The sequence below is a fragment of the Papio anubis genome, chromosome X (assembly GCF_008728515.1).
Source record: "Papio anubis isolate 15944 chromosome X, Panubis1.0, whole genome shotgun sequence".
NCBI classification, from domain to species: domain Eukaryota; kingdom Metazoa; phylum Chordata; class Mammalia; order Primates; family Cercopithecidae; genus Papio; species Papio anubis.
In genome coordinates this window covers 124,084,093-124,110,591 of record NC_044996.1, presented here as the reverse complement: position 1 = coordinate 124,110,591, position 26,499 = coordinate 124,084,093, and the positions used below count along the sequence as shown (strand labels likewise).

At 38.0% G+C, this 26,499-nt stretch overlaps 1 protein-coding gene across 8 annotated transcripts in view; it reads left to right on the top strand.

Annotated features, from left to right (window-relative positions):
- Positions 1–3,562: 3,562 nt before the first annotated feature.
- CNKSR2 (connector enhancer of kinase suppressor of Ras 2) overlaps positions 3,563–26,499 on the top strand; it is a 295,703-nt gene continuing 272,766 nt past the window's right edge. For all 8 annotated transcript variants that reach the window (XR_004180567.1, XR_004180566.1, XR_004180565.1 and 5 more), the window contains exon 1: positions 3,563–4,173. Coding sequence is in view for 4 of the 8 variants with exons in the window: in XM_021933018.2 (XP_021788710.1) it covers positions 4,110–4,173 (64 nt within the window). In the remaining 4 variants the exon portion in view is untranslated. The remainder of the gene's footprint in view (positions 4,174–26,499) is intronic.

The following is a 26,499-nucleotide window of genomic DNA, read 5'->3' as shown; positions in this document are numbered from 1 at the left end:
TCTTATATGACAAGTCTGAGGTCTGATGCAGAGCAAGCATTTTAGCAGGAAAAAACGCTAAGGGAAGATTATGGCCCCTATAAGATAGCCTAGGTTGGACAACGTAGGGGTCAGAGATACTAAGCTCGCAGCTCAAGAAGAAACATTCCTATTTTTTACTCCTTACTTTGGCCACAAAGGGACAAAGGCTTGAAGGTCTTTCTTCCAGTGGAATGCTCCCTCCCTATCTGACCTAACCTCTGAAAGTCAGATCCTTTGAGCACCCAGCTTCTACTTAGGAAACCATTTGTAAATTCCATATCTGAAGTCAATTAGAATCACTTCTTTTACTATAAAATCTTAAGAGAATATTTTGGTCAAGAGAGTTTTTTTAGTGAAATCTAGAGGGAGAAGATTAGAAAAGACCAAACTATAACAACTAGTGCCATAAATTGACTCAAGATTATTTTTAAAATAAAAAAATCATTTAAAGTGATTCATTTTGATATGGGTGCAAATATCTCACAAGTTATGTTTCCAATTAATTTAATATTTATACTCTGTTTCCAAAAAGAATCTAAGGCTGCTTCCAAAGATCAGTTTTGCTTTTATATCTAGACCATTGAAGTGTGACATCATACTATTTACTGCATTATGTTTTAGTATGTATTTTATGACAATACACTTTCACCTAATCTTTGAGACTGTATCTTGCATTAGAAGAAGGCAAAATTAAGCTGCTAAAGTCTGTATGTAATCACATTACACTACACTTACAAAAATGGAGCGAGGCATTAACATTTTGACTAACAAGCAAAAAAAATAAAATAAAACCTAGTTTATTTGAAAAGTTGTGAAAGGAAAAATGCAAGAAAGTTTTAGCTGAGTCATTTGTAGTTAAGAATAAAAGAGTGAAGTCAATGAAGACTTAATCCGTTTATTTTTCTTTCCCCCAAATCAAGAATATTTGAAGTAAAAAGCCACTTATGTTCTGAACAAATTAAATGAAGTAATTAATGCCCATTGTATTGTCAAAATCAAAGGCAAATGCTATGTTTTGTAGGGGAAACCTCAGGGAGAAGGAATTAGGGCAAATATTTACGGCCTTGGTAAAATCTACTAGATAGTATAACTCCACACCTACATTTTGTTTCAGTCGTTATTAGTTCTTAGATTTATTTTTTAAATAATCTTAGGTGATTAGACCAAATGAATTCCTTACTTTAACATAAATAAGAGGAGAATATATATGACTGAATTCTGACCTAGGGTCTGCCTCAAAATCTTTCTCGGGGATCTTGTTTTCCCATCTTCTTTGGCACTGGTCTTTTCATGAAATACACATCTATTTTATTTTTACTGTATCCTGGTCTTTGACATTTGTTTTGATATTCCACTCATTAAGCAAGCAACATCTCACTTTGGACCTGCTTGCACAGTATGGTTGCTTGTCCTGCAAGCCCAGTCTCAAGGTGCAGTTTGGTGTGTCAGTCAAATTTAGTCATTTTCTACAGAGTTGCTCTTCTCAGAGTTGCTGTTTAGGTTCTGGTTAGGAATACTCAGGGTGACTCTCACATTTCTTTGTAGTTACTTCTGATGAGACATATTCTGTTAACACAATGGGCTTTCCATCACTCATACTGTTCGTTTTGTGACACTGATACAACTCTTTTTACTAGTTTTAAAAGTTCACATTCTGGAATCACCTTAACTTGGTGCAACATGGCAGACAAATTACTTTCCCTTTTTAAGCCTTATTCATTAATTTATCCAACATTTATTGAATTATGTGTAATAGGTTTGCAGATAGGAAGTGAATGTGATAGGTAGGGTTTTCTTATCTGTAAAATGTGGCTAATGATGAGCTGTTCTGGAGGATAAAACATATGTGAGGTACTTAGCAACATGCTCAATAAATATTCATTGTTATTATTAGCAGTATTATTTTGATAAAATTACTTTTAACATCTCCCTGTGACTGCAGCGTCACAATGTATCCTATATATATAAAGCTACTCCTTCAATTACTGACACTGAAAACGGTCTTTTCTAGAAACATTGATGTAATGTTCTTAGACTCTATTGGAATGTAAGCACTCCAAACTACAATACCTTTCACACCTGGTCAGCCAAGAAAAAACTGTAAGTCACAACCACGATCTGGATTGTGAAAGTAAGGTGTTGTATCTGTGTCCTCTGAGTGTAGGCTTGTCTAGATAATTTTCTAAATGTCTTTCCAAAATTCTGCATATACTTCTAAGTTTGGATAGTTAGAAAAACAAAGAAGCCTAAATACAGGCCATCTTAAATTTTACTTGTTCTCTATCACTAGCATTGAAATCAGCAGTTAAAAACGTCACAATATTTTAACTACTGTGGTTTTAGCTGTTTGTGTGTGTGTGTGGGGGGGGGGCGGGTTGTCATCAACTCACGCCAGTTAAAGAACGTGGCATTTCTGCATCTTATAAAATTGGACTAGAGAAAGTGGGTTACCACAGTAACTGGCAAAACCTATTGACATTACTGGAATGCTTATTTAAAAAGTTTCCCTTTTACTTAATGGACCTATTTAAGAATGATACAGAGAAAACGCCTAAAACGGTGGTGGTAGAGAGTTTGCATCTACACTCTAGGAATATTTGCCTTTTAAAGTGAAACCTCATTAGGCAAACTGTATTTTACTAACGGTTGCATAGTAGCCTGTGTATGGTTTTTGAAGAAAATGAGTTTTGAAAAATAATGTTTACAATTTGTCACTCATTTTAAATCCCATTGTTGCCCTTTGATTCTTATTAATATATAAGAATATCGAACACAAAATGACATCCTCTAAAATAGGTACTTTAGAGGAGTTGGCCGAAAACCTGAAAAAGAGCCTTTTAAAATGGTACATAGGGCAGAACCTGTCTCAGGATCCCACAACCAGCAGCTGGCAGGTAACAGCCTCAACGCCTGACTTCCCAGGACCCGCTCATCACCCGGGGAAGACCCGACAGCACTAGCCCTCCTGCCTCATCATCGCTGCGCTTCTGGCAGGCGGAGCCTCGTTCTCGTCCACGGCAGTCCACACCTTCGTCTCTGCAGGCGTACGCGGGTCTCGGGAATCACCTCAGGAGACCCCTCAGCAGCCGGGAGGCCGAGGGTGAAAGCGAGAGCCAGGAAAGCCCGGGCTCTCCCTGTAACCCCCGCACTCAGTGGTGTCCCCCTCCCCTCGGTGGTGGGGCCGCGGATACCTCCTCAGCCGCCTCAGCTGTCGGAGTTCAACTGGTGGGCGGCCCGTCTCGCCGTGGCCGCTACCGCCGGGTCCCCTCAGAGGCCTCACAAAGCCATACTCCAGCCGCCCGCACCTGACTGACTGACCCCGGGCTCTGGCTCTGCCTCGCGCCGCCACCGCCTCCGCTGCCGCGCACGCGCACCTCGCGCGCCTCTGTTCCCGGACGGCCCCAAAGCGGGAACGCCAGGCTGCGAGCTGCTGGCACCTGTCTGCCTGCCAGACAGACCCTGGGCTCCGGCCTCGTGCTGGCACGCGCACGCGCCTCGCGCGCCTGCCGTCGGCCCTGGGGGCGGGACCGCGCGGCAGCGAGCGGGCGGGGGGCTCGTGGCGCGCACGCCCCGCACCCGAGGGCTGCGGAGAGATATTTTGGGTGGCAGGAGGCCCCTCGTCATTTCCGCCGGGCAGCTAGTCGTGCTGGGGGCTTCAGTCCCGCGCGTGAGGCGAGCGGGCAAGTTGGCTAAGGGCGTGCGGCAGAGGCTGCTTCCCTCGGTGACGCGACCCCCTCAGCAGCTCAAGCCATGAACTGAAGCTCCCTAGGGACGGAGACCCGAGCGGAGCGGCGGAGGCAGCAGCAGCAGCAGCCGCCGCCGCCGCCGCCGCCGCCGCCTTAGCGGGAACTGAGCAGACCCGGCGCGGAGCCACGACTCCTGCACGTTTCCCTCCCCGTCGCCGTTCCTGCCAGCGGTTGGCTAAGAGACATTACAGCCGCGAGACCCGACACACAAAAGCCGCTTTCAACGCGCCGCCCGCCCAGAGAGGCTGCGGTCAGCAAGGGACCCCACCTGAGAGCGGTTCGGACTGCTGAGTTCGTTTTGTGTCTGAGCTCCGCGCTCTGCACGGAACCGACCCCGTACCCATGGCTCTGATAATGGAGCCCGTGAGCAAATGGTCTCCGAGTCAAGTAGTGGACTGGATGAAAGGTAATGCCCGCTGCGGGGAGGGTGAGGCGGCACTGGGGCGCGGGGCACCAGTGCGAGGTTAGGAGGGGGCGCCCGCCGCGCCAGAGCCCGCCACCGCGGCTTCCACTGGCGTACGTCGTACGCGTCGGGGCGGGGGTCCTCCAGGACTGGCAGGGGCCTGGGGTCCCCGGTCTCCTTTTGTCTCCAGCTAGAGGGGCGCGGAGCGGCCAGAGAGCTAGAGGGCAGCGGGCGCCACCCGGTTGGAGGCAGGAAGTCGGGAGGCGGAATACCGGCGCATCTTGCGTACTCCCCGCTCCCCTTACTGCCCCTGGGCCAGGAGGACGTGGCGACCCTTATCTCCTAGCTCAGGGTGGACTCCCCCAGGACCTGCTCCCCTGGTCGCCCTTCCCTGGCCCCTTTGTTCCTGGGAAAGCTGACGCCCCCTCGGCGGCCGCCCTTGCCAGCCGCCTTCCCCAGCGCCAACTCTCCCAAGCAACTTTTAGCCCGCATAATGGGGTCAGGACTCGGCCGCCCCCATTTGGAGCCTGGCATCCCCCCACACCCAGGTTTGGCTGAGGATGCCCAGGGCGGGGGTACGTGCTACTTTGGGGGTGAGGACATCATGCTTCCCCTGGGACAGCATCCTTGCTGGTATCTATGGGCTGCCTCCAGCGCATCCCCTCACATCCTTTCCCTTCTCTGCTTTCTCCCTTTCAAGCCAGTCGAGGTTTTGGACCTCACGGCTTTTTATTAAGGGCTCAACGCCAGGTGTAAGGTGATGCGCATTCAGGTACCTTCACATTTCTTCCATCTTGAAGGTTCCCCCCTTTTTGCCCCTGGCGATTGATAATAACCACAGTTATAAACAATCGCCCTCCTAATCGCAAACGTGAGCTTTTTCTCTAATCCCTGGGCTTTCCTGTCTCACTACCTCCCTCTGTTGTCTGAGTTAAGGGGCTTGTAGAGGACTCCTCCACCCACCAACCCCTTGGATTCCCAGGCCCAACTCTTCCCTAAGATTTTGGGAATTGAAAAAGGGATAGATGGGATGGAATGGAATAAAGAATCCGTGGCCACACTTGGGAAATGTTAGCGTTTTGCTCGAGGTCATACCTAAGCAAACTCTAGGTAGATCAGTCAGGGACCAAAGGCTTATTATCGCTGAAAATGCCCGTTCCTACGATGAAGGAGCCCCTTCTTGGGCTTACTTAACAGTCAGACTTTCTAAGCTCCAGATAATTTAGAATGAGAGGTGAGGTGATTGGAAGGGATTGAGAGTGACAGGGAGAAACTGAATTTTTTTGCTCATTCTTTTCCCCAGCCTTTTTGGCCGCTTGCTTATTCTTGTGGATTTTTCTTTATTTTGCTTTCATTTTATTCCCTTACTTGCGCCTTTATTCCTCATTTACTTTGCTTTTCTTTTCTAATATGTGGAAACTGTTTTGTAACTGCTAAGCACAGTACAAATGTGAGTGAATTGAATTAAACCCAATACATTATTTATCGACTGCCCCCCTGTGTGCAGTGCATTGTGCTAAGGTGCCATGGGGGATATAAAGATGACTAAGACAAAGTCCTGCAGTGGCTCATCTTTGCTGCTGCTTTTTCTCTTTATATATTTGCTATTGAAATTCCAGTATCTTAGATTCCCACCAATTCTCCTCACTCTCCACCTTCTTCTCTGTTTCTCAGTGATGGAAGAAAGAGCCAGAGTATATGCAGGAAGCAACAATGCTTAAAACCCCTTTCTTTGAATTTTTCTAAAAGGTTACTGTAGTTTGAGTCTGTTGCTGAAATATGAAAAGACAAGCTATCTTGGCTCCATGGGAGTCTGATTACCTTCATAGACTACCTTTTGCAAATTCCCATGATGCCTGTAGTGAGTGCTGCATACTCAGTCTCCACCTCCCACCCTCCCAGTTACATTCTTGCAGTTTCCCCTCTCTCCATAGTTTAGGTCCACTGAAGCAAGTAGAATATATGATGCAAATATTCTGACACACATTATTAGTTGTTCAGTACACCAGTCCTTTAAAAATCTTTCCAGCCTAAAATGTGGCTTCTTTGAAGTTAGGTTAACATTGTTAGCTGTGATTTGAATTTTTTTTTAATACATAAGTCGAATACCTTGTTTCATACCTGTTGGTGACGCATTTTAGAGCTATTTGAAAAGATGAATTGGGTAGCCAAGATAGAGTTTGTGTATCGTATACACATAAGACTGGAAGAGAATGAATGATATTTCAAATCCCAAACTACTTCCTGCTGAAATTTCCTTAATATTCATATGTATTTGATTTGAGATATTGTCAGAAAATGAGATTTAAAAAAATAGTTGCATGAAACAAACAACATTTCCTCAACTTGTAACTTACACTGTTACCTTAATTTTTCTCTCTTTGCCCTTTTCCCCAAATAAAGTTTAACAAAGGACATTTTAAAAATATTTTTCATCCTGCAGTAATGCAGTAATATTTAAAAGTCACCTGCTAATTTAGGCTGTAGCTTTGAGAGGCTAAACCTCATTTAGTGTTGTATAATATGTAGTGTTGTAAAGGCAGTACCAAAGAATGAACAAGAGTCTTGAACAACTGCAACACTGTGGGAGTTCTTCAGAGGATGCTCCTAATGAGACAGTTTCATCATCCTTAACATTGAAAGCATATAGTATATGCTTTCTGCTGGTCACAATCATAAATAGTTATAACTCTGTTTAAGTAAGGTACATTCTTTATGTACTTTCTAGGGTATTTTTCTCTTCACTAAACAGAAAAAGAATCATTAAGTGTATAAGAATAGGAGTGGCCATATATTTATGATTCTAGACAATTTGTAGAAGTGGTATAGAAACTCAGTCCCAGAGAGGGAAATGAACAGGGAAAAAAAGCTGACAAGATTATTAAGCTTTAGTGGCATATATTCAAGATTATTTATGAGGGACGATTTATACATTGCAATTTTGGTGCAATGTATAAATGGATTCATTTAGATTGATTTTTATTAAAATATTTGAGGGAGATGGAAATATAAAATTTATATATTGTTAGTAGTAAAAATATAAGGAAATCCTTGTATTCTTTTGCTCACCAACTTCATTATTTGTAAAATCAAATACCAAATTTTCTACTGACAATAAAAATTGAATATAACACAGTGTCAATGTTATTTCCAGTAAATACATGAACTCCTTGTGAGTCAGTGAAATAAGTAGCTATATCACAAATTATTCTGATAGTACTTCTGGCTATTTGGAGATATCTTCTAGACCTTCAAATTAATTTTTAAAATTAATCTTATAAAAATGTTTTTGGAGAAAACCAAATACTCATAAATTAGCATTTGAAACTAACCTTCAGTTAGAAATTGCATCCAATCCTCTTGTAGTTTTTATATTTTAAAACATAAACTCCTTTCAAGGTAAATAAAGGCAAATGAGTTATTGGAAAAAGCCATAGGCAGAAAAGTAGGCCAGTAATTGTTCTAATTTTTCCTCCGTCTGTTATTCTAAAATAAGTCATTTCTCAGCTCCTATCTGTCCCCTTGCAGGGCCTGGAAATAATCTGCAGTTGTTTGAGTCTGCAGACCTTCTCTACTTTTTTGCCCACTGAAATATAACAAAAAACCCTGAATGCTTTAGGGCCCCTGTTATTAACTTTATTATTAATTTTCCTAGTCCATGTCACACCCAGTCATTCCAATTTTTTTCTTACATCTTTTCCAACTCTGAGACTCATTCAAAATATCCACATGACTAAGACAGTTATTTTTCTAGGACTCAGCTCCCTACATTACATTCTTCCAGTAATCTTTAATCTCTCTGGGTCAGATAAAATGATTATGATTTTTCAGAGTTAACCAATAGGCCCCATTTTGCTGGTCTTTAAACATCTCTGTGATTTAGCTCCAGCCAATTTTGTATTATTATGATTCCTAAAATAATTAAATTTTTAAGAAAGCCTTTTCTCAACCCATTCCACAATCAACTGCTCTACCCTTTCCTGTTTACTATAAATCATTTCTTCAAGAGGCATTCTCTGACTTCTAATTTCTGTCGTGATGACTCAGCCATCTTGAGGATAGAAAATAAAATACATTCTTTTAGGTATAAAAAGCAAAACTAATGTTTTGTATACAATCCTATAGTAGAGGAAAATGTAGTGATTATATAAAGTCTAGTCAGTATAAAAGTTTAATGCTGTAAAGGAGAATGTATTTGATAAGGCAGAGATGTTTTGACAGGTACAATGCTCTTTAGTAATTCTTTTTGCCCATCATAGGACCCAGAGCTGAGGTTGAAATTTGTCTTTATTAAATAAAGAAAATGTCAGAATTTTGAGTTCAACTGTCTTGAGAGAGAGATTGGAAATAATTTTCTGGCAGGAACTACAAATAAGCTTAAGTGATCAAATTGTTTGTATCACTTCCTTTTGAAAATTAGAGTATTTTTTTCAATTGAAAGGTGACTAAATTGGCACCAACAATCATCTACTTTGGATTTGACTTTTTTGGGGAACAGGAATTCTTGTCATTTTATGTAAAGAAGGAATGTATCTTTTCCATATGTAGAATTTCATTCAGAAGACATGTTATTTTTCTTATAGTGTTATTAACATTTGCTCCTTAATGTAACACTCATGATTTAGTGCAGATTAGGAACAAGGAGTATATTTATGTAGATATATTTGCTCCATAGATATTATTTTCTCAGTGCTTCTGCATGGAAGGTACTTTAATGGATTGTTTTAAATTATTCTCTGCTTTGGGGAAATTAGCCTCTGTAAGGCATGGTAGTGACATTGACAAACTTAGGCAAAGACAGAGAAAGGTACCAACTAGCACACGTAGTAATTTTTTTAAAAGCTGTATATGAGCACCATTGGAAAGAGAAGATGATAATTTTATTGAATCAGAAAGGGGTCTGTGAGGAGGGTGGGGTTCTAGCAACTATTTAAGCTACTTATTTACTTAAGGCATAATCTAAGAGGGATGTATACTAAATGTAGCAGCACAGCAAGAAACTCTAGAGTTGAGATGGGATTATTAAGTAAAGGGGGGTCGTATATAGGTTTGTCTGGATGAAGGAGAGAGGTGGGCAGTAGAGGGAAAGTGAGGGAGGAGCATGAGTAGGTGGCACAAAAGTACAAGAACAAATCTGCATTTCACAAAGACCATAAAACTCTCATCATGTCCTGAGTTTAAATAAATGCCACATTATAAAACTTTAGCTGCCAAAAATAAGCCCACAAAGAATGTGTATTGAATTGGTACAGCTGTTTCAAATCTGTTTCTCAGGAATGATTTGAAAATAATGTTAAATTATTTTGAAGATTAATTAAATCATTAACATTATGTTGTTAGATATTTCTAATTTTACTGAACCAAGTTCTTATACGAAGAATGGAAATAGACTTTTAAGTATTAATACTGTTCCTAAAGCAATGATAAATTATCATTTTTATTTATAACAAAGCAACCCTAGATTAGGGCTCAATTTATTCTTTGTTTGTTTGTTTTTGTTCTTGTTTTGAGATAGAGTCTCACTCTGTTGCCCAGGCTGGAGTGCAGTGGCGCAATCTCAGCTCACTGCAACCTCCGCCTCCTGGGTTCGAGTGATTCTCATGCCTCAACCTCTCGAGTAGCTGGGATTACAGGCACCCACCACCACCCCTGGCCAATTTTTGTATTTTTTTTAGTAGAGATGGGGTTTCACCATGTTGGCCAAGCTGGTCTTGAACTCCTGACCTCAAGTGATCCACCTGCCTCGGCCGCCTGAAGTGTTGGGATTACAGGCGTGAGCCATCGCACCCGACCTCAATTTGTTCTTAATGACGTTTAGCTTTCTATGTGTCTTCCCTGCAGTACCTCACACATAGGGTTATTGTGAAGAATAAAGTTATTAGCTTCTAAAAATAGTACTAAAAGAATGGATCATCTGTACTAGTTTTTAAAAAGGGCGGGGGAAGGGAGTATAAAGTAATTTGAAAAAAATGGAGTCTAAAAGTTTTAATTGTTTATGGCTTTTTATTGTTTAGTGTCTGATTAAAAGCAACAAGTATAGTCTTCAACGTGAAATCATTGTGTTGAATTACATTCAGTGAGTGAATTCACAGTTTTCATGAATAGCATAGGCCTGTGTTCCACAAAATGGTATATTTTTGTGGTTGTGGAAGCCAAATGATCAAAAGAAGCCAAAGAGGTGTTTTTGTGTGTGTGTGTGTGTGTGTGTGTGTTTTGCTAAGCTTTTTTATATTAAAACAAACATGGATATTATATTCATGATGTAGAAATCAAAATTGGCATTATTTCAAAGATGAGACCAGAGACTTAACAGGAATTTTAGGCTTGCAGCTGGCTGTTTAAAGCTCTATTCTCCAGACCTCCCAGGGTTGAATACACTCTTTTGAGCAATTACAGATGCATCAGTGGAAAAGTTGGAGAAGTGGTGGTTGAGTTTAAAAAAGGTAAAATTAATGGACTCTGTTTCCCTTTTTTTCCTTTTGCTATAAGGCACAAAATATGACCATTTTCAGTCGAGGTCATGATAATTGTAGCATCTTAATTTTGTTTATTTGTTTGATCCATACACCTCCAGTCAGGATGAATTCCTTGAAAATGAATCGCATCTGATCTCATTCTCTCACTTCTTACCCTTATCGGTTTAAAACAGTTTAATTACTTCTCATTGTTTTTAGGATAAAGGTCAAAGTCCTTAACATGGCCTATAAGACCCTTGAAGGTTTGGTTATTGCCTATGAGGTAAGTGTCATGCACAGCACCAAGTATACAGGCTGCCTCACCGTCCTTCCTTTTTGCCTACCACTGGGCATTTGCACTTAATATGTTCCCTCATTCTCTTCACCTAGTTAAGTCCTACTCACCCTTCAGGTCTTATGCTTTTTCTCATCCACCTTAGGAAAGCCTTTTCAGATTTGTTAAATCACATCAAATCCTCAGTTATATGCTGTCCTAGTACCATGTATATCTCCTGTGTCCCATTCACCAGTTTTATTTTTATATTAATTTGGATGGTTATTTGATTGATCTCCAGCTCCCCCACTAGATGAGTGCAAGGACCCCGTCTGTTTCTTGTACCAGTGTGTAAAAAAGTATCTGGTATAAAATAGGCACTTAGAAAATATTTGTTGAGGGAAGGAATAAATTAATGTATTCACAGATTACTGGTCTGTCAGCAAATCTGCTTTCCTAAATGACAATGCACGTAAAGTCCCTTATAATGCTCTAATGGATACTTCAGTGCCAACCTACATATTGTGTGCCAGAATACAGTAGAAGTAGGGTTGCTTTATCCATTTCTCATAGTTGTGGTGCTCTAGCCAATTCAAAGATACGAATCATGGTTTAAACTCATTTTGTTATAAAATATTAATAATTTCAGTAAATTAATAACACTTGTATTTATGCCATAAATATTATAGATAGTATAAATATTATTTACTAACATCACTTAGTAAGACAACATGATAAGCAAATACTTATTAAAACATTAAAACACACTCCTCCTAAGCATTTATTTCCCTTCATTCAAATTTTCTAATTGTTTCTTCATTTGGGTATTTTTTAAAGAAGTCTATATATTTTAGAATGCATGATAGAGTGAAATTGATCAAATGTCTTAGTTTTGTCCTCTTATAAAAATAAAAACAAAAAGCTCATATACAAAATTAAAATGCATTATTCTGTTAAGATATCCTTTATTTGTTAATTGGGACGATAAAATGGAAAAACAACCCTTGAGCTTAATGAAACCATTATCTTATTTATTATATTTAGTGTTCAATTTGCATTTTTATTAATAGAAATACAATTAAGGTATTTAAAGGTGCATCTTAAATTAGCATTTTCTTGTGTAATTTTTCATCCTTCCCTCTGATTTTGAAAAAAATAAAACTTTAAAAACTAGATGTAAGTTTATCGTTACTAACTTTTGAAGGGCACTTTTTAAGAACATATGTACAGAATTATTGCAAGACATAGTTTGCTAAATACAGGTGCCTCAAGTGGATTTTCTATGAATTACATGCTGCTAGGTAATCACTAGTAGGCAAATTACTGAAATTTTTCTAATAAAGCCTGCCTCCTCCCAATTTAGAATAATTAAAATACAAATCAGAATAAGTGAAATTGTGAAGATCTTAATAGGCATGCCAGTTTGTTAACTCTTTATAAAACACCATCAGGCTTAAATGCCCTAGCTAGTACTGCAAAACAATGGATTGCAATTGTGCCCTGATTTGACTTAAAAACAACTATTCTACAAGATAGAATTTTTAAACTTGAAAGGTGTATTTAATTTATGGTTTGATTTTAATTTAAATTACAATAATTAATTCTAATGGAAGTTTTCATTATCTTACTCTTGCAATTTCAGGAAAAAAGAGTTTGTTGCTATTTGCATAAATGCACTGAATTTTAAATTTTGCTAAAGTGCAGTAATAACTGTTTTAGCTTTCTTTGTTCATCTGTTGACTATTTTACCACAACATAAAATTGTTTGAAAAACCAATATTTATTTAATAAACCAAAAGTTGCACTGACACCAATATAGGATGGTTTGCCATGATAAAAATATTGTTACATAACTAATATCAAGTGTAGCATGCATGACTGTTATATGTTTACTTGACATTAATGTTCTTAGAAATTAGATAGGTGGATAGTCTTTAGATACAGTGGTAGATAAGAAGAAACCTCATTAAATTAGTTGCCTTTTAAGATTTTGCCCAATATCTATTTTTTTTTTTTTTTTTTTTTTGGTGTTTGTTTGAACTTTTTATTTTGTTTCAAATACATCTGCTATTTTTAAAACAGGCTTGCAACATGTTTTCTTAATTAATAACTAGAACAAATCAATGGAAGCTTGGCTTAGATCCTGGATTTTCCTTTTATCAATGTATTTACCAAAGATGATAAAAGAATCTATTTTCTAGTAAGTTGTTAGTTGTACTTAACAATGTAATTTATTAGTAAAAACCTTTAAAATTCTGGCATTAAATAATACTGCTGAATGATTAATGTTAATACTAGCTGAATTTTTGTTTTAATTTTGATGTGTTTTTTATATGTATATAGGAGTTTATTTGGTATATTTTTTCAGAAAATTGATATTTTAATGTTGTGAAAATCATTTATATTTTGGTTTTCAAAACAGGCCTTGGGATATTAAATACATATAACAGAGAAAGTGTAGAGGTTTTGCTCATGGTGCTCAAAACAGACATATAGTAGTCCAGTTGCTAGTTTTCCTTCTGGCCTTTTCCTTCTGGCCTGCTGGAACCTACATAGAAACCAAGTTTGATGTGGTATAGGGCTAGCATGATATGGCAGGGCTAGATGTTCTTTCCCCAGTTCCCATTATATTGGTGTCAGGATGAGCTTTGTGGCAGTCTCTGTTGGCACCAATGTTACATTAAATCAAAGGAACAAAACTTCTTTATCCAGAAGCCTGCTCTGTTGCCTTCTAGCAGTCAGACCAGAGACTTTCAGTTTGATGTTGAATTGACACACACAGAGTAGTTAGTTCTGTGAAATATTTGGGTTAGATGATTTTTCTTTCCAGTGGCCCTAGACATAATGTTTCGGGTTTTCTTATGGTAAAAACCTGTTAATTCAGATTCTTTTTATTTGGGATTTGTGATAATTTCACTGTGCTCCTATTGAAGATTCTGTTAATATGTGAAGGAAAAGTTTGCTGATCAATCTAATAATGCAAACAAGATTGGAAAGAAATTGTTTGACCTGGGAGAGTACAATGTTTTTGTATTATACTTTGCCAGGAGCCACTTACATACTGGAAATATGCTAGTTAGAAAGGAGTTGTATTTTTACTTAGAATTTCTGTATACTTAGAATTATCACTTTTTGTTTTTTGGAGTATTTTGCAAACGTTATTTAATATAGCTTGGTTCTTCTCATTCACCCAAATTAGAAAGGTCATGTACTTCACATTATATTATTATGAATAATCTTTAAAAGTGAGATAAGGGAGAGTTATTAACACCTTTTTATAGGTAAAGTACAGAGAAGTTAAGCAGCTCAACAGAGATTGTACAGCTGTTCAGTGAAATTAGGTTTGACGTCAACTTTTCCCCTACTGGATTGGATTTACAATTTAGTGGGTAAAGGACACAGTTCAGATATGTACACAATGATTTTCAGAATTGACCTTTTAAAATTTTTTCTGAATTTTCTACCCTTTAAAAGTTGGCATAGTTTGTAATATAGTACAGGTAAGAGCACTTTGGAATCAAGATACCTGGGTTTGTGTCCTGACTTTATCACTTCTTAGCTTGTGTGATCTTAGGAAGAGTTTAAGTAATTTTCCCAAGTTTTCTCCTTTTTATAAAATGGGGATGCTGGTATTACCGACAATTACCAATCTAAAAGGTGTTTCTACATTTTACCACATTTTTCTGTTGTGGTATACTTAAAACGATGCCTTGTATACAGTAAGCAAATATAAATGTCAACTTTTTTAAAGGAAGAGATTATATTCTGTTGGCAATATTCAGAGGCAGAACTAATAATAGATTATATTTATTAAGTGCTTCCTACATACTGTGTCCTGTGCTAGGTGCTTTCCCTACATTACATTTAATGCCTATCTTAGCCCTGAAAGGTTGGACTTAATCCCTATTTTACACATAAAGGAACTTTGGCCTAGAGAAATTTTTACTTAGAAATGTTGAATGACTTGTCCTATATACCTGTATATTTATTAAGCAGGTGTTTCTTTTAAGTATTGATTTCTGATTGGTTCAAAAATACCTAATATTTCCACCTTGCTTTTCTAGCAGAGGTAGATGTGACATGAGAGGAATCCTGGAAATACTTTTCAAAGATGTTATGTCCTCTCCATCAAACCTACCTTTTCTAGTATCTGGTAAGGTGGGCTATAGTTTTTGTGTCCTTTGGGCTTCTAGTGAGATGTGTGTGTGCGCGTGTGTATGCACGATGAGTTGTTTCTACTGCTCAGGATAGGGCTTTCATTAGTGACAAAGATGCCACATATTACTGTAGTCTTGGTGACAGCTTTTCTATTTTGAAGTGACCCCTAGAGTTTGATGCTCCCCTCTGCTGAGTCTGGACCTAGGCAAAATTTTAAAAAAGCCTACTCTGAGCACTACTGCCAAGAACCTAGTGCTGAGATGTTTTGTTCTCAAAGGATTGCTAATAAAAGTATGTGGTACCTGATAATAGACATTCATAAGTATGTCACATTTTACCAAAAATAATGATAATTTGTTCAGATTTACTCAGAAGTGGTTAGCCTTGCTACCTGCATTTCATTAGTGTTTCTTTGAACAGCAGACATTTTTTGGTGTGTTCCTGTAGATCTGAAACCCTTATATACCTACAAAATGTCAGTTCATCTCCTCAAATTGTTTTGTTTGGAAACATTTATAATAGACCAAATTGTGATATGATAGGAAAGCTAAGTGAATCACGAAAGCAATTTAAATGCTAGAGGAAATTTAATCATAATTAGTTAAAAAAAACTATTGTGAGAATTGGAAAAAACTGCTTTAAAGTTCATATGGAACCAAAAAAGAGCCTGCATCTCCAAGACAATCCTAAGTCAAAAGAACAAAGCTGGAGGCATCACGCTACCTGACTTCAAACTATACTACAAGGCTACAGTAACCAAAACAGCATGGTACTGGTACCAAAACAGAGATATAGACCAATGGAACAGAACAGAGTCCTCAGAAATAATACCACACATCTACAGCCATCTGATCTTTGACAAACCTGAGAGAAACAAGAAATGGGGAAAGGATTCCCTATTTAATAAATGGTGCTGGGAAAATTGGCTAGCCATAAGTAGAAAGCTGAAAATGGATCCTTTCCTTACTCCTTATACGAAAATTAATTCAAGATGGATTAGAGACTTAAATGTTAGACCTAATACCATAAAAATCCTAGAGGAAAACCTAGGTAGTACCATTCAGGACATAGGCATGGGCAAAGACTTCATGTCTAAAACACCAAAAGCAACGGCAGCAAAAGCCAAAATTGACAAATGGGATCTCATTAAACTAAAGAGCTTCTGCACAGCAAAAGAAACTACCATCAGAGTGAACAGGCAACCTACAGAATGGGAGACAATTTTTGCAATCTACTCATCTGACAAAGGGCTAATATCCAGAACCTACAAAGAACTCAAACAAATTTACAAGAAAAAAACAAACAACCCCATCAAAAAGTGGGCAAAGGATATGAATAGACATTTCTCAAAAGAAGACATTCATACAGCCAACAGACACATGAAAAAATGCTCATCATCACTGGCCATCAGAGAAATGCAAATCAAAACCACCATGAGATACCATCTCACACCAGTTAGAATGGCAATCATTAAAAAGTCAGGAAACAACAGGTGCTGGAGAGGATGTGGAGAAATAGGAACACTTTTACACTGTTGGTGGGATTGTAAACTAGTTCAACCATTATGGAAAACAGTATGGCGATTCCTCAAGGATCTAGAACTAGATGTACCATATGACCCAGCCATCCCATTACTGGGTATATACCCAAAGGATTATAAATCATGCTGCTATAAAGACACATGCACACGTATGTTTATTGCAGCACTATTCACAATAGCAAAGACTTGGAATCAACCCAAATGTCCATCAGTGACAGATTGGATTAAGAAAATGTGGCACATATACACCATGGAATACTATGCAGCCATAAAAAAGGATGAGTTTGTGTCCTTTGTAGGGACATGGATGCAGCTGGAATCCATCATTCTTAGCAAACTATCACAAGAACAGAAAACCAAACACCGCATGTTCTCACTCATAGGTGGGAACTGAACAACGAGATCACTTGGACTCGGGAAGGGGAACATCACACACCGGGGCCTATCATGGGGAGGGGGGAGGGGGGAGGGATTGCATTGGGAGTTATACCTGATGTAAATGACGAGTTGATGGGTGCAGCACACCAACAAGGCACAAGTATACATATGTAACAAACCTGCACGTTATGCACATGTACCCTACAACTTACAGTATAATAATAATAAATAAATTAAAAAAAAATAAAAATAAAAAAATAAAATAAAATAAAAATAATGCTGTAGACACTCATAAATTTATGTGAAAAAATAATTGTTATATATTATTAAGAGAGGGAAATATATAACAAAACTATATTATCCATGTTAAACATATATTTCTAATTTAATTTGAATAAATATGTATATATGAAAAAAAAAAAAAAAAAAAAACTATTGTGAAATAAATGCAAAATATGGAGTGGTCAAGTTGAATTAGATATTTGACCAATGGAGTGCTTGTAAAATGGTAATGAAAGGCACAATTCCACCTACATTATATTTTAAAGTGATACACATAACTTTCCATATGTTTTAAAAATATATATTCTAGTATATATGTGGGAACTTAAAGTAGGATTTGTTCAAAGTTATGCAAAGATGATATTTTCTGTTTCTCCTTGCTTTCTTTTAATAGAAAGAGTTAAGGTGAGTTTGCTTTAGACTGGAAGTGTTATAATAAGTGAAAATAACTTAAATTGTTCTTTACTTGTGGAGAGAATGGTTTGAAGTTTCTCACTTTTTATAAAAGCTATTACAATACCCAGGACAATAGAACCTTAAAAAAAATTGTGAACTGTGGTAAATTACCGACTAGTTTGAAGTTACCTTAGTCTTGTCTCTCTGACTATATAAAGCACCTTTTTCTCCTAAATTGCTCGTTATCCTTTAAAATTCATATAAATTAGAATTAATTTTATTTGGGGATGTTTTTGAGAATTTCATCACTTTCTTTGAAATAATTGTTGACATCTTGTTTTAAAAAACAATCTGGTTTAAATATGGTAATACTGTGAATCTCCGTCTACATTAATTTTAAGATGTATCTGATTTAATGTTTAAAGGCAGTGGTTTCTTATGTTTTAGATTTTCAAATGAAGCTGCTTGTTCTTAAACATATGCATACTGGAAAATAATGCATGCACATAGAAAATAAATACAGCAGTGGGCTGGGTACAGTGTCTTATGCCTGTAATTCTAGCACTTTGGGAGGTTGAGATGGGCAAATCACTTGAGCTCAGGAGGTCGAGATCAGCCTGGGCAGCATGATGAAACCCTGTCTCTACAGAAAATACAAAAATTAGCCAGGCATGGTGGGGCATGCCTGTAGTCCCAGCTACTCAGGTGGCAGAGGTGGGAGGATCACCAGAACCAGGAAGGTCGAGGCTGCAGTGGGCTGTGATTGTGCCACTATACTCCAACCTGGGTGATGGAATGAGACCTTGTCTCAAAAAAAAAAAAAAAAAAAAAGAAAGAAAGAAAAGAAATACAGCAGAATAATAGCTGAGGAACCATAACACTATTATCACACCACTGTCCATTCATTCCTTAATATCAATATCTATTTGTGTAAATTTCTAGTTTCATAAATGTCAGACACTTCATTTTTTTTTCTTCAATCATAATCCAAATCAGGTGCACACATTGGATTCTAGCTTATTCTTTTTTCCTATGTCAATCTTTTTGGATGTTTTACATAACAGATGTTATGTAATATCTCCTGAAATAAAATGCACAGATAATATAACTTACCTACTCACATAATTTTTAAAAACTCACTAAAATGTCCTTATTGTAATAAAAAGAAAAATACATAATAAAATAATATGGGTTTCTGTATGTACATACCCAGGATGACTATACAAGAGGAAAATAATTGATATTTTTCCCTACTTCTAATGAACATATCTGGATTTAAAAGAAGCATTAAGATTAGAAGTTGTTCCATGGAATGTATACAAGAAAATGGAAGAACAGGTGAATGAATAGACAGTGAAGTAAAAACAAATAGTAGGAGAAGTGTTAATGGACCAGACTCATTTGATAAGCCATTCTAGTAATTCCTGTTGACCATTTGAAAGTTATGAGTGAAGGAAACAGCTTTTTGGAGAATATTATATTCTAGGGCTAGGGTAGGGAATATGCGAGAAGAGCCTGGAGCATCCTGTAGTGCCATAAAGTAAAGAAGTGTTCAAAAAACACAATGATGAGGGCATGTAAAATACTCAAAAGCCAATCCGAAAGAGCTTCCAAAAGCTAAAGCTGGAACAATTTGAACAATAAAGTATTATAGTATTGGGTTATAACCCAACATATAAAATAAATATATTCATGGGTCCATTCTGATATAAATAAATGTCTGGATAAGTAAAGAAATGGAGGAGAAGAGACAAATCTTTCATGTAGAGAATTACAGATCATTTGTATACATACTCCCTAACTCCCACCACAAAGAGGTGGTACTTAAATCCCCACTCCTTGATTGTGGGTTGCACTTAGTGGCTTGTTTCCAGAGAGTAGAGTGTGAAAAAGGGGAAACATATAACTTTATAGTGGAGAACCCTGGCAGTTGCTACCTTGGCCAAGTGATCAAGGTTAACATCGTCAGTGATAAGTCATGTTGATAGCATGTACCCGTGATATGATGTGATGTGTTGTGGTGTGATTGATATGATATTATGAGAATGGTTCTTTATCTCTATGGTCTTTCCTTACTCCCCACAAACCCATAACCCCATTCTAACCATGAGAAAAACATTAGAAAAGCCCACATTTAAGGACGTTTTTCAGAATACCCAACCAAAACTCCACAAAACTGTCAAGGTCACCAATAACAAAGAAAATGTGAGAAACTCAAAAACCAGAAAAGGCTAAGGAGACATGATATATTTATATTATGGAGGAGATATAGTTATAAGGAGACATAGTTATATTATGGCATTCTAGATAGGACCTTGGAATGAAAAAGTACATTAGGAAAAAACTAATGAAATACAAATAAAGTGTGGAGTTTAGCTTATTAGCAACATAATAAGGTTGGTTCCTTAGTTGTAGTGAATGTACCATAGTAATGTGAGATGTTAATAATAAGAATATAGGTGAAGAGTATACAGGAACTCTTTATACTATTTTTTTGCAACTTTTCTGTAGATGTAAAACTATTCTGAAATTTTTAAAAAGTTGTTCAAATAAAAAAATTACAGTATTTTTCAAATTTGGTAATACCAAAAGATAAGTTATGTGTCATATATGTATAATTTTGTTTTGCCTCTCTAGAAGTATTAATAATAAAGTCTTTCAAATAAAAAAGGGCACTTGAGATATAGAGTAGTTCTTCACTATGTGGGATTGTTCCATCCATGGATCTAGCAATCATTCAGTAACCTAATCATTCTGATAATCCAGTACTACCCATAATTCTCAAAATGCTCCCAGGAAACAATATTGGCCCTGGTCTGGCGTCACGAACCCTGGCCTTACCACTTCTCTTTTTTGTAAACCTTGTACTTTTCCATGCATGAACATTTTTTAAATTTTATGGATACATATTGTTGTGATTTGAAAAATAATTTTATTGAATGAATGTTATACTTTGTTTTCATTCTACTAAATTTGCTCTTTTATTTGATTAGCATTTTTTACCTTTTGCTAATCAGGAAATATGTTTAAGAAAAGGAAACTAAATGTACATGGATAGGATGGAGACCACCAAAAGTTAGCTCTATCGTCTCATTTTACCTTAATGCTAAACAATTTGCAGTTAAATTCTCAGACAGAAGTGTGTGCTATTCTAAACATTGTTAACAAAGCTTGACTCCTAGTGTTCCTTCTAATTGTAGTTTCTGTTTCCTGCAGGCAATTTGTGTGGGAATGTTAAGCAAGGCATGATAATTTTTAAGTAAATAAATCTTGTGGTTTATAATTGATAATCAGCTGTATATATAAATGTGTGTATAAATATGCACACACATTTACTTAGGGCAGATGTTTACTTACCTAGGGCAGTATATTAGTCTGTTCTTGCATTACTGGCATACAAACCTACCTGAGACTGGGTACTTTATAATGAAAAGAGGTTTAATTGGCTCACGGTTCCACAGGCTGTACGGGAAACATGGCTGGGGAAGCCTCAGAAAACTTTCAATCATGCCGGAAGGTGAAGGGGAAGCAGGCACATCTTACATGGCTAGAGAAGGAGGAAGAGAGCAAAGGGAAAGGTGCCACACATTTTAAAACAACCAGGTCTCGTGAGCACTCACTATCACGAGAACAGCAAGGGAGAAATCCACACTCGTGAACCAATCACCTCCCAGCAGGGCCCTCCTCCAACATTGGGGGTTACAATTTGACATGAGTTTTGGGTGGGGCCACAAATCCAAACCATATCATTCTGCCCCGGCCTTTCCCAAATCTCATGTCCTTCTCACATTGCAAAATATAATCATCCCTTCTCAACAGTCTCCCAAGTCTTAACTTATTTCAGCATTAACTTAAAAGTCTACAGTCCAAAGTCTCATCTGAGACAAGGCAAGTTTCTTCCGTCTATGACACTGTAAAATCAAAACCAAGTTAGGTACCTCCAAGATACAATGGGGTTACAGGCATTGGGTCAACACATGCATTCCAAAAGGGAGAAATCAGCCAAAAGAAAGGGGCTACAGGACCATGCAAGTCTGAAACCCAGCAGGGCAGTCATTAAATCTTAAAGCTCCAAAATTACCTCCCTTGACTCCATGTCTCACATCCAGGCCACACTGATGCAAGGGGTGGGTTCCCAAGGCCATGGACAGTTCTGGCCCTGTGTCTATGAAAGGTACAAGCCCCTTAGCTGCTTTCCCAGACTGGCACTGAGTGCCTACGTCTTTTCCATGTGCATGGTGCAAGCTCTTGGTAGACCTACCATTCTGCGGTCTGGAAGATGGTGGTCCTCTTCTCACAACTCCACTAGGCAGTGTCCTAGTGGGGACTCTTTGTGTGGGCCCCACATTTCCCCTCCACATTGCCCTAGTAGAGGTCATCCATGAGGTCTCCTCCCCTGCAGTAGACTTGTGCCTGAACATCCAGACATTTCCATACATCCTCTGAAATCTAGGCAGAGGCTCCCAAGCCTCAACTCTTACCCTCTCTGCACCCACAGGCTTAACAACATGTGGAAGCTGCCAAGGTTTACAGCTTGCACCTCTGGAGCAGCAGCCTGAGATGTATCTGGGGTCCTTTTAGCCACAGCTGAAGCTGGAGTGACTGGGGACACAGGGAGCAGTGTCCTGAGGTTGTACAGGGCAGCCAGGCTCTGGGCCCAGCCTACAAAACCATTCTTCCCTTCTAGGCCTCTGGGCCTGTGACAGGAGGGGCTGCTATGAAGGTTTCTGAAATGCCTTCGAGGCCTTTTCCTCATTGTCTTGGCTATTAACTTTCAGCTCCTCTTTACTTATGCAAATGTCTACAGCTATCTTGAATTCCTCCCCAGAAAATGGGTTTTTCTTTTGTACCAGATTGTCAGACTGTGCCATTTCTGAACTTTTATGCTCTGCTTCCCTTTTAAATATAAGTTCCGGTTTCATACCATCTCTTCACTCATGCATATGACCATACACTGTTAGAAGCTACCAGGCCACTTCTTGAATGCTTTGCTGCTTAGAAATTTCTTCTGCCAGATACCCTAGATCATCACTCTGAATTTCAAAATTCCACAGATCCCTTGAGCAGGGGCACAGTGCTACCAGTTACCTTGGTAAAGCATAGCAAGAGTGACCTTTACTGCAGTTTCCAATAATTTCCTCATTTCCATATGAGGTTACCTCAGCCTGGACTTGACTGTCCATATCACTATCAGAATTTTGGTTACAGCCGGGCGCGGTGGCTCAAGCCTGTAATCCCAGCACTTTGGGAGGCCGAGATGGGCGGATCACGAGGTCAGGAGATCCAGACCATCCTGGCTAACACGGTGAAACCCCGTCTCTACTAAGAAATACAAAAAATAGCCGGGCGAGGTGGCAGCGCCTGTAGTCCCAGCTACTCGGGAGGCTGAGGCCGGAGAATGGCGTGAACCCGGGAGGCGGAGCTTGCAGTGAGCTGAGATCCGGCCACTGCACTCCAGCCTGGGCGACAGCGCGAGACTCCGTCTCAAAAAAAAAAAAAAAAAAAAAAAAAAAGAATTTTGGTTACAGTCATTCAACAAGTCTCTAAGAAGTTCCAAACTTTCCCTCACCTTCCTGTCTTGTTCTGAGCCCTCCAGACTGTTTCAACCTCCACCTATTACCAAGTTCCAAAACCGCATCCACATTTTTAGGTATCTTTATGGCAATACCCCACTCCTACATACCAATTTTTTTGTGTTAGTCCGTGCTCACATTGCTATGAAGAACTACCTGAGACTGGGTAATATATAAGGAAAAGAGGTTTAATTGGCTCACAGTTCCACAGGCTGTACAGGAAGCATTGCTAGGGAAACCTTGGGAAACTTTCAATCATGGCAGAAGGCAAAGGAGAAGCAGGCATGCCTTACATGGCTGGAGAAGGAGGAAAAGAGCAAAGGGGAAGGTGCTACATACTTTCAAACAATCAGATCTTGTGAGCACTCACTCACTATCACAAGAACAGCAAGGGGGAATCTGCCTCTATGATACAGTCACCTCCCACCAGGCCCCTCCTCCAACACTGGGGATTACAGTTCAACATGAGATTTGGGTGGGGACAGAAATCCAAACCGTACCAAGCAGTTTTGCTGATTTTGAATATAACTCAAAGGCCTTTTCTGATTGTTTTTCTGCAAGGAAGTCAATGTTTTTCTTCTTGCCATTAAATATGGTACCTTATTTTCATCTTATAATGAGTCCATGTAGTGCATTTAGTAGAAGAGTTTGGGTTATAAGGGGTTGTAATTTAAGACCTCCTTTGGTCACATCTCCAGGAAATTACATTAAGTTTCAAAACAGAACTACTTTAATACTTGCCCTTAATTCTTGTGCCTTTCTGATTAAAGTCTTCCTTGTTTTTTGATTTACTGGTGTGAAAATTCTAAAAAGCTCAGTCTTTGGTAATCAGTAGATGAAGAAACTGACAGAAAACTTAATGCATTAACCTGATACTTTTTTTCTTTCCACAAAAAACTGAAATGTTATAATTGTCACAATTTCAACTTACTTGATTCTTTGATATTAATCTCTCTCTGTAAAAATGTGAAGTTCTGTTGATGTTATTGATGGGAATGTCTTAAAAGTGTTGCCCTGATTTGCTGCCAAATGTCTTTTTCTGATTTATGCTCTGTGAGGACCAGCCTAGCTATGCATTAATGTGCTCTCTGTGAAATGCTTCTGCTTTTTGTACAAATTATTCTTAAACTATGCTCATGGGAATGAAGGACGGGTTGTTTTGTTTCAGTAAGGTAAGAATGCTTTACATTTAAAGAAAGCTTCAAAAAACAACCTGTGTCAATTATACATTAAATATCAAGGGTTTGAAACTAGTTTTGAATATGTGACCAGAAAGGATGGTTTGACTTTTCAAAAGAATTTCCAGTATCTTAAAACTTTAGAATTTATCTCGGGTTAGGTGGGCAATGTTTAGACTAAAGTTGTTTCAATGCTTTCCAGTAATACTTTTCATAAAATTTCACAGATTTAGGGTGGCTAGCTATTACAGTAATACAGTCATTAATGACAGAATGTTAGAAGCAAACTGTGTGATTCGCATGACTTATGAAATACAGATGGTGAGAAGTAGACTTGGAAGCTCTTTCAGGGTGCAGATGTACACAAGTTCTTCAGTGAAGTTAATTAGAAGTAGTCATTGTATAGTAACCACTGTCTTGTAGGCTGCTAAGAAATTAGTATTCTACTTTGCCAAATGAAAATGCCAGATGATGACTTTCCAGGCTGTGGGAAATATCTTTATCACCTGTAGTCATGTCAAAAGACCTATTCTTCTTCCCCTTTCTTCCTCCATCTCTAGATTTTATGCAGATAAATAAAATTAAAGGGATAAATACTAGGAGGAAGCACTGTGTATAGAAGACAATACAAATGATCTGTAGTACTAAGTTGGGATTGGAAGTTGTGGTCCATCCCACATTCTATCCTGTATTTGTATGTGTGTTCAATTCATGTCTTTACTTCTCAAACCCTTTATTTTAAAATGGAGATAATTAAAATGTGTTTTATAGAGAATAGCTGAGGAATAATTAATATACAGTCCAGGCAGAAATGTAGTAACATTCTAACACTGGCAAAAAGAATTTATTACTGTACAGAATTTAAAATGATCTTAATGGAAAAGAATTTTTTAAGTATTCCAGTTTAGAAATAAATTACTAGATATAGCTCACGTGTGTTTGCCTTATGATATGGCATGAAAGTAAGATTATACTGATTTAAAAATGCATCTGGGGTATAGATTTCACGTTGCTGGCTTTGTTTTGGAAACTGTTTCCCTTTTACTAACTTCTGTCATATAGCCTCTTCTTTTTCTAACAGCTGTATTGGAGTGTTTCTCTCTGAATCAATGTTTTTACTTATTTGAGTCAAAAGATTACTTAACTAATTTAGCCTAGTTATTAGAATGGTATATTCCATTTTTCCTGCCAGGGAACTCAATACAAAGGTCCTAAGGCATTGTTGTTGATGGCTCCACCAAACCTGGCTAAGTCCTGAATCAGTATAGGCCTCATCTCAGTAGTAAACCCTGTATATCACAGTCCCCTAGTACTTCTCAGCGTTATTTTATCACAAGGTTTATGATTATTTAAATTTTATTTCTCAAATCTTGTCAGAAGATTGGAATATAAGAGTTTTATTATCACAGGTTTATTACTATACATGGTGATCAAAATTATTATTAAACACTGAATCTGTGCAATGAAAATGATAGGTACTTAGCACTAGAGCTCCATTTAAGTGATAGAAATGTATTGACTTTTCATAGGAAAAACAGTCAATTGTAAGAAACAAATGAAGCAATTCATTTCAGCTTGGATCACTGAAAACAAGAGAGAATCACTGGCAAAACAATGCCTTTTCTCATTCATGTGTCACAAGTGGTATTTGGAGTGAGGACAATTGAGAAGCATTAAGACTGCAAATTAGTTCCCAAGTTGTGTAGAATGGTTGTTTGAAAATGTACTTTCCCAAAGCTCCTATGCCAGCTTTTAATTTTTTTATTACTAGCAGTTTTGTTTTCCTTAGGTTTTACATTTTGGTCTGCATTTGTGTTTTCCTTATAAAAATGCTCTATATATCCAATTAGTACATCCTGTGTAAATGATGTCAACTCATATATAAGACTTCATTTTGAGGAATTTAAAAAATACACAAATGTATTAAGAACTTTCTTTTAATCAGTATAATAGTGTAACAATGTTGACCTTAAAGCTTTTCAGAAATATTCACCATGATTTTGTTATTGCTACTTATTCAATCTTTTTGATATTGACATGCTTCTAAACAAAAATGGATAATAAGATGTCAGATTTTATCTTTCATTCAGACTTT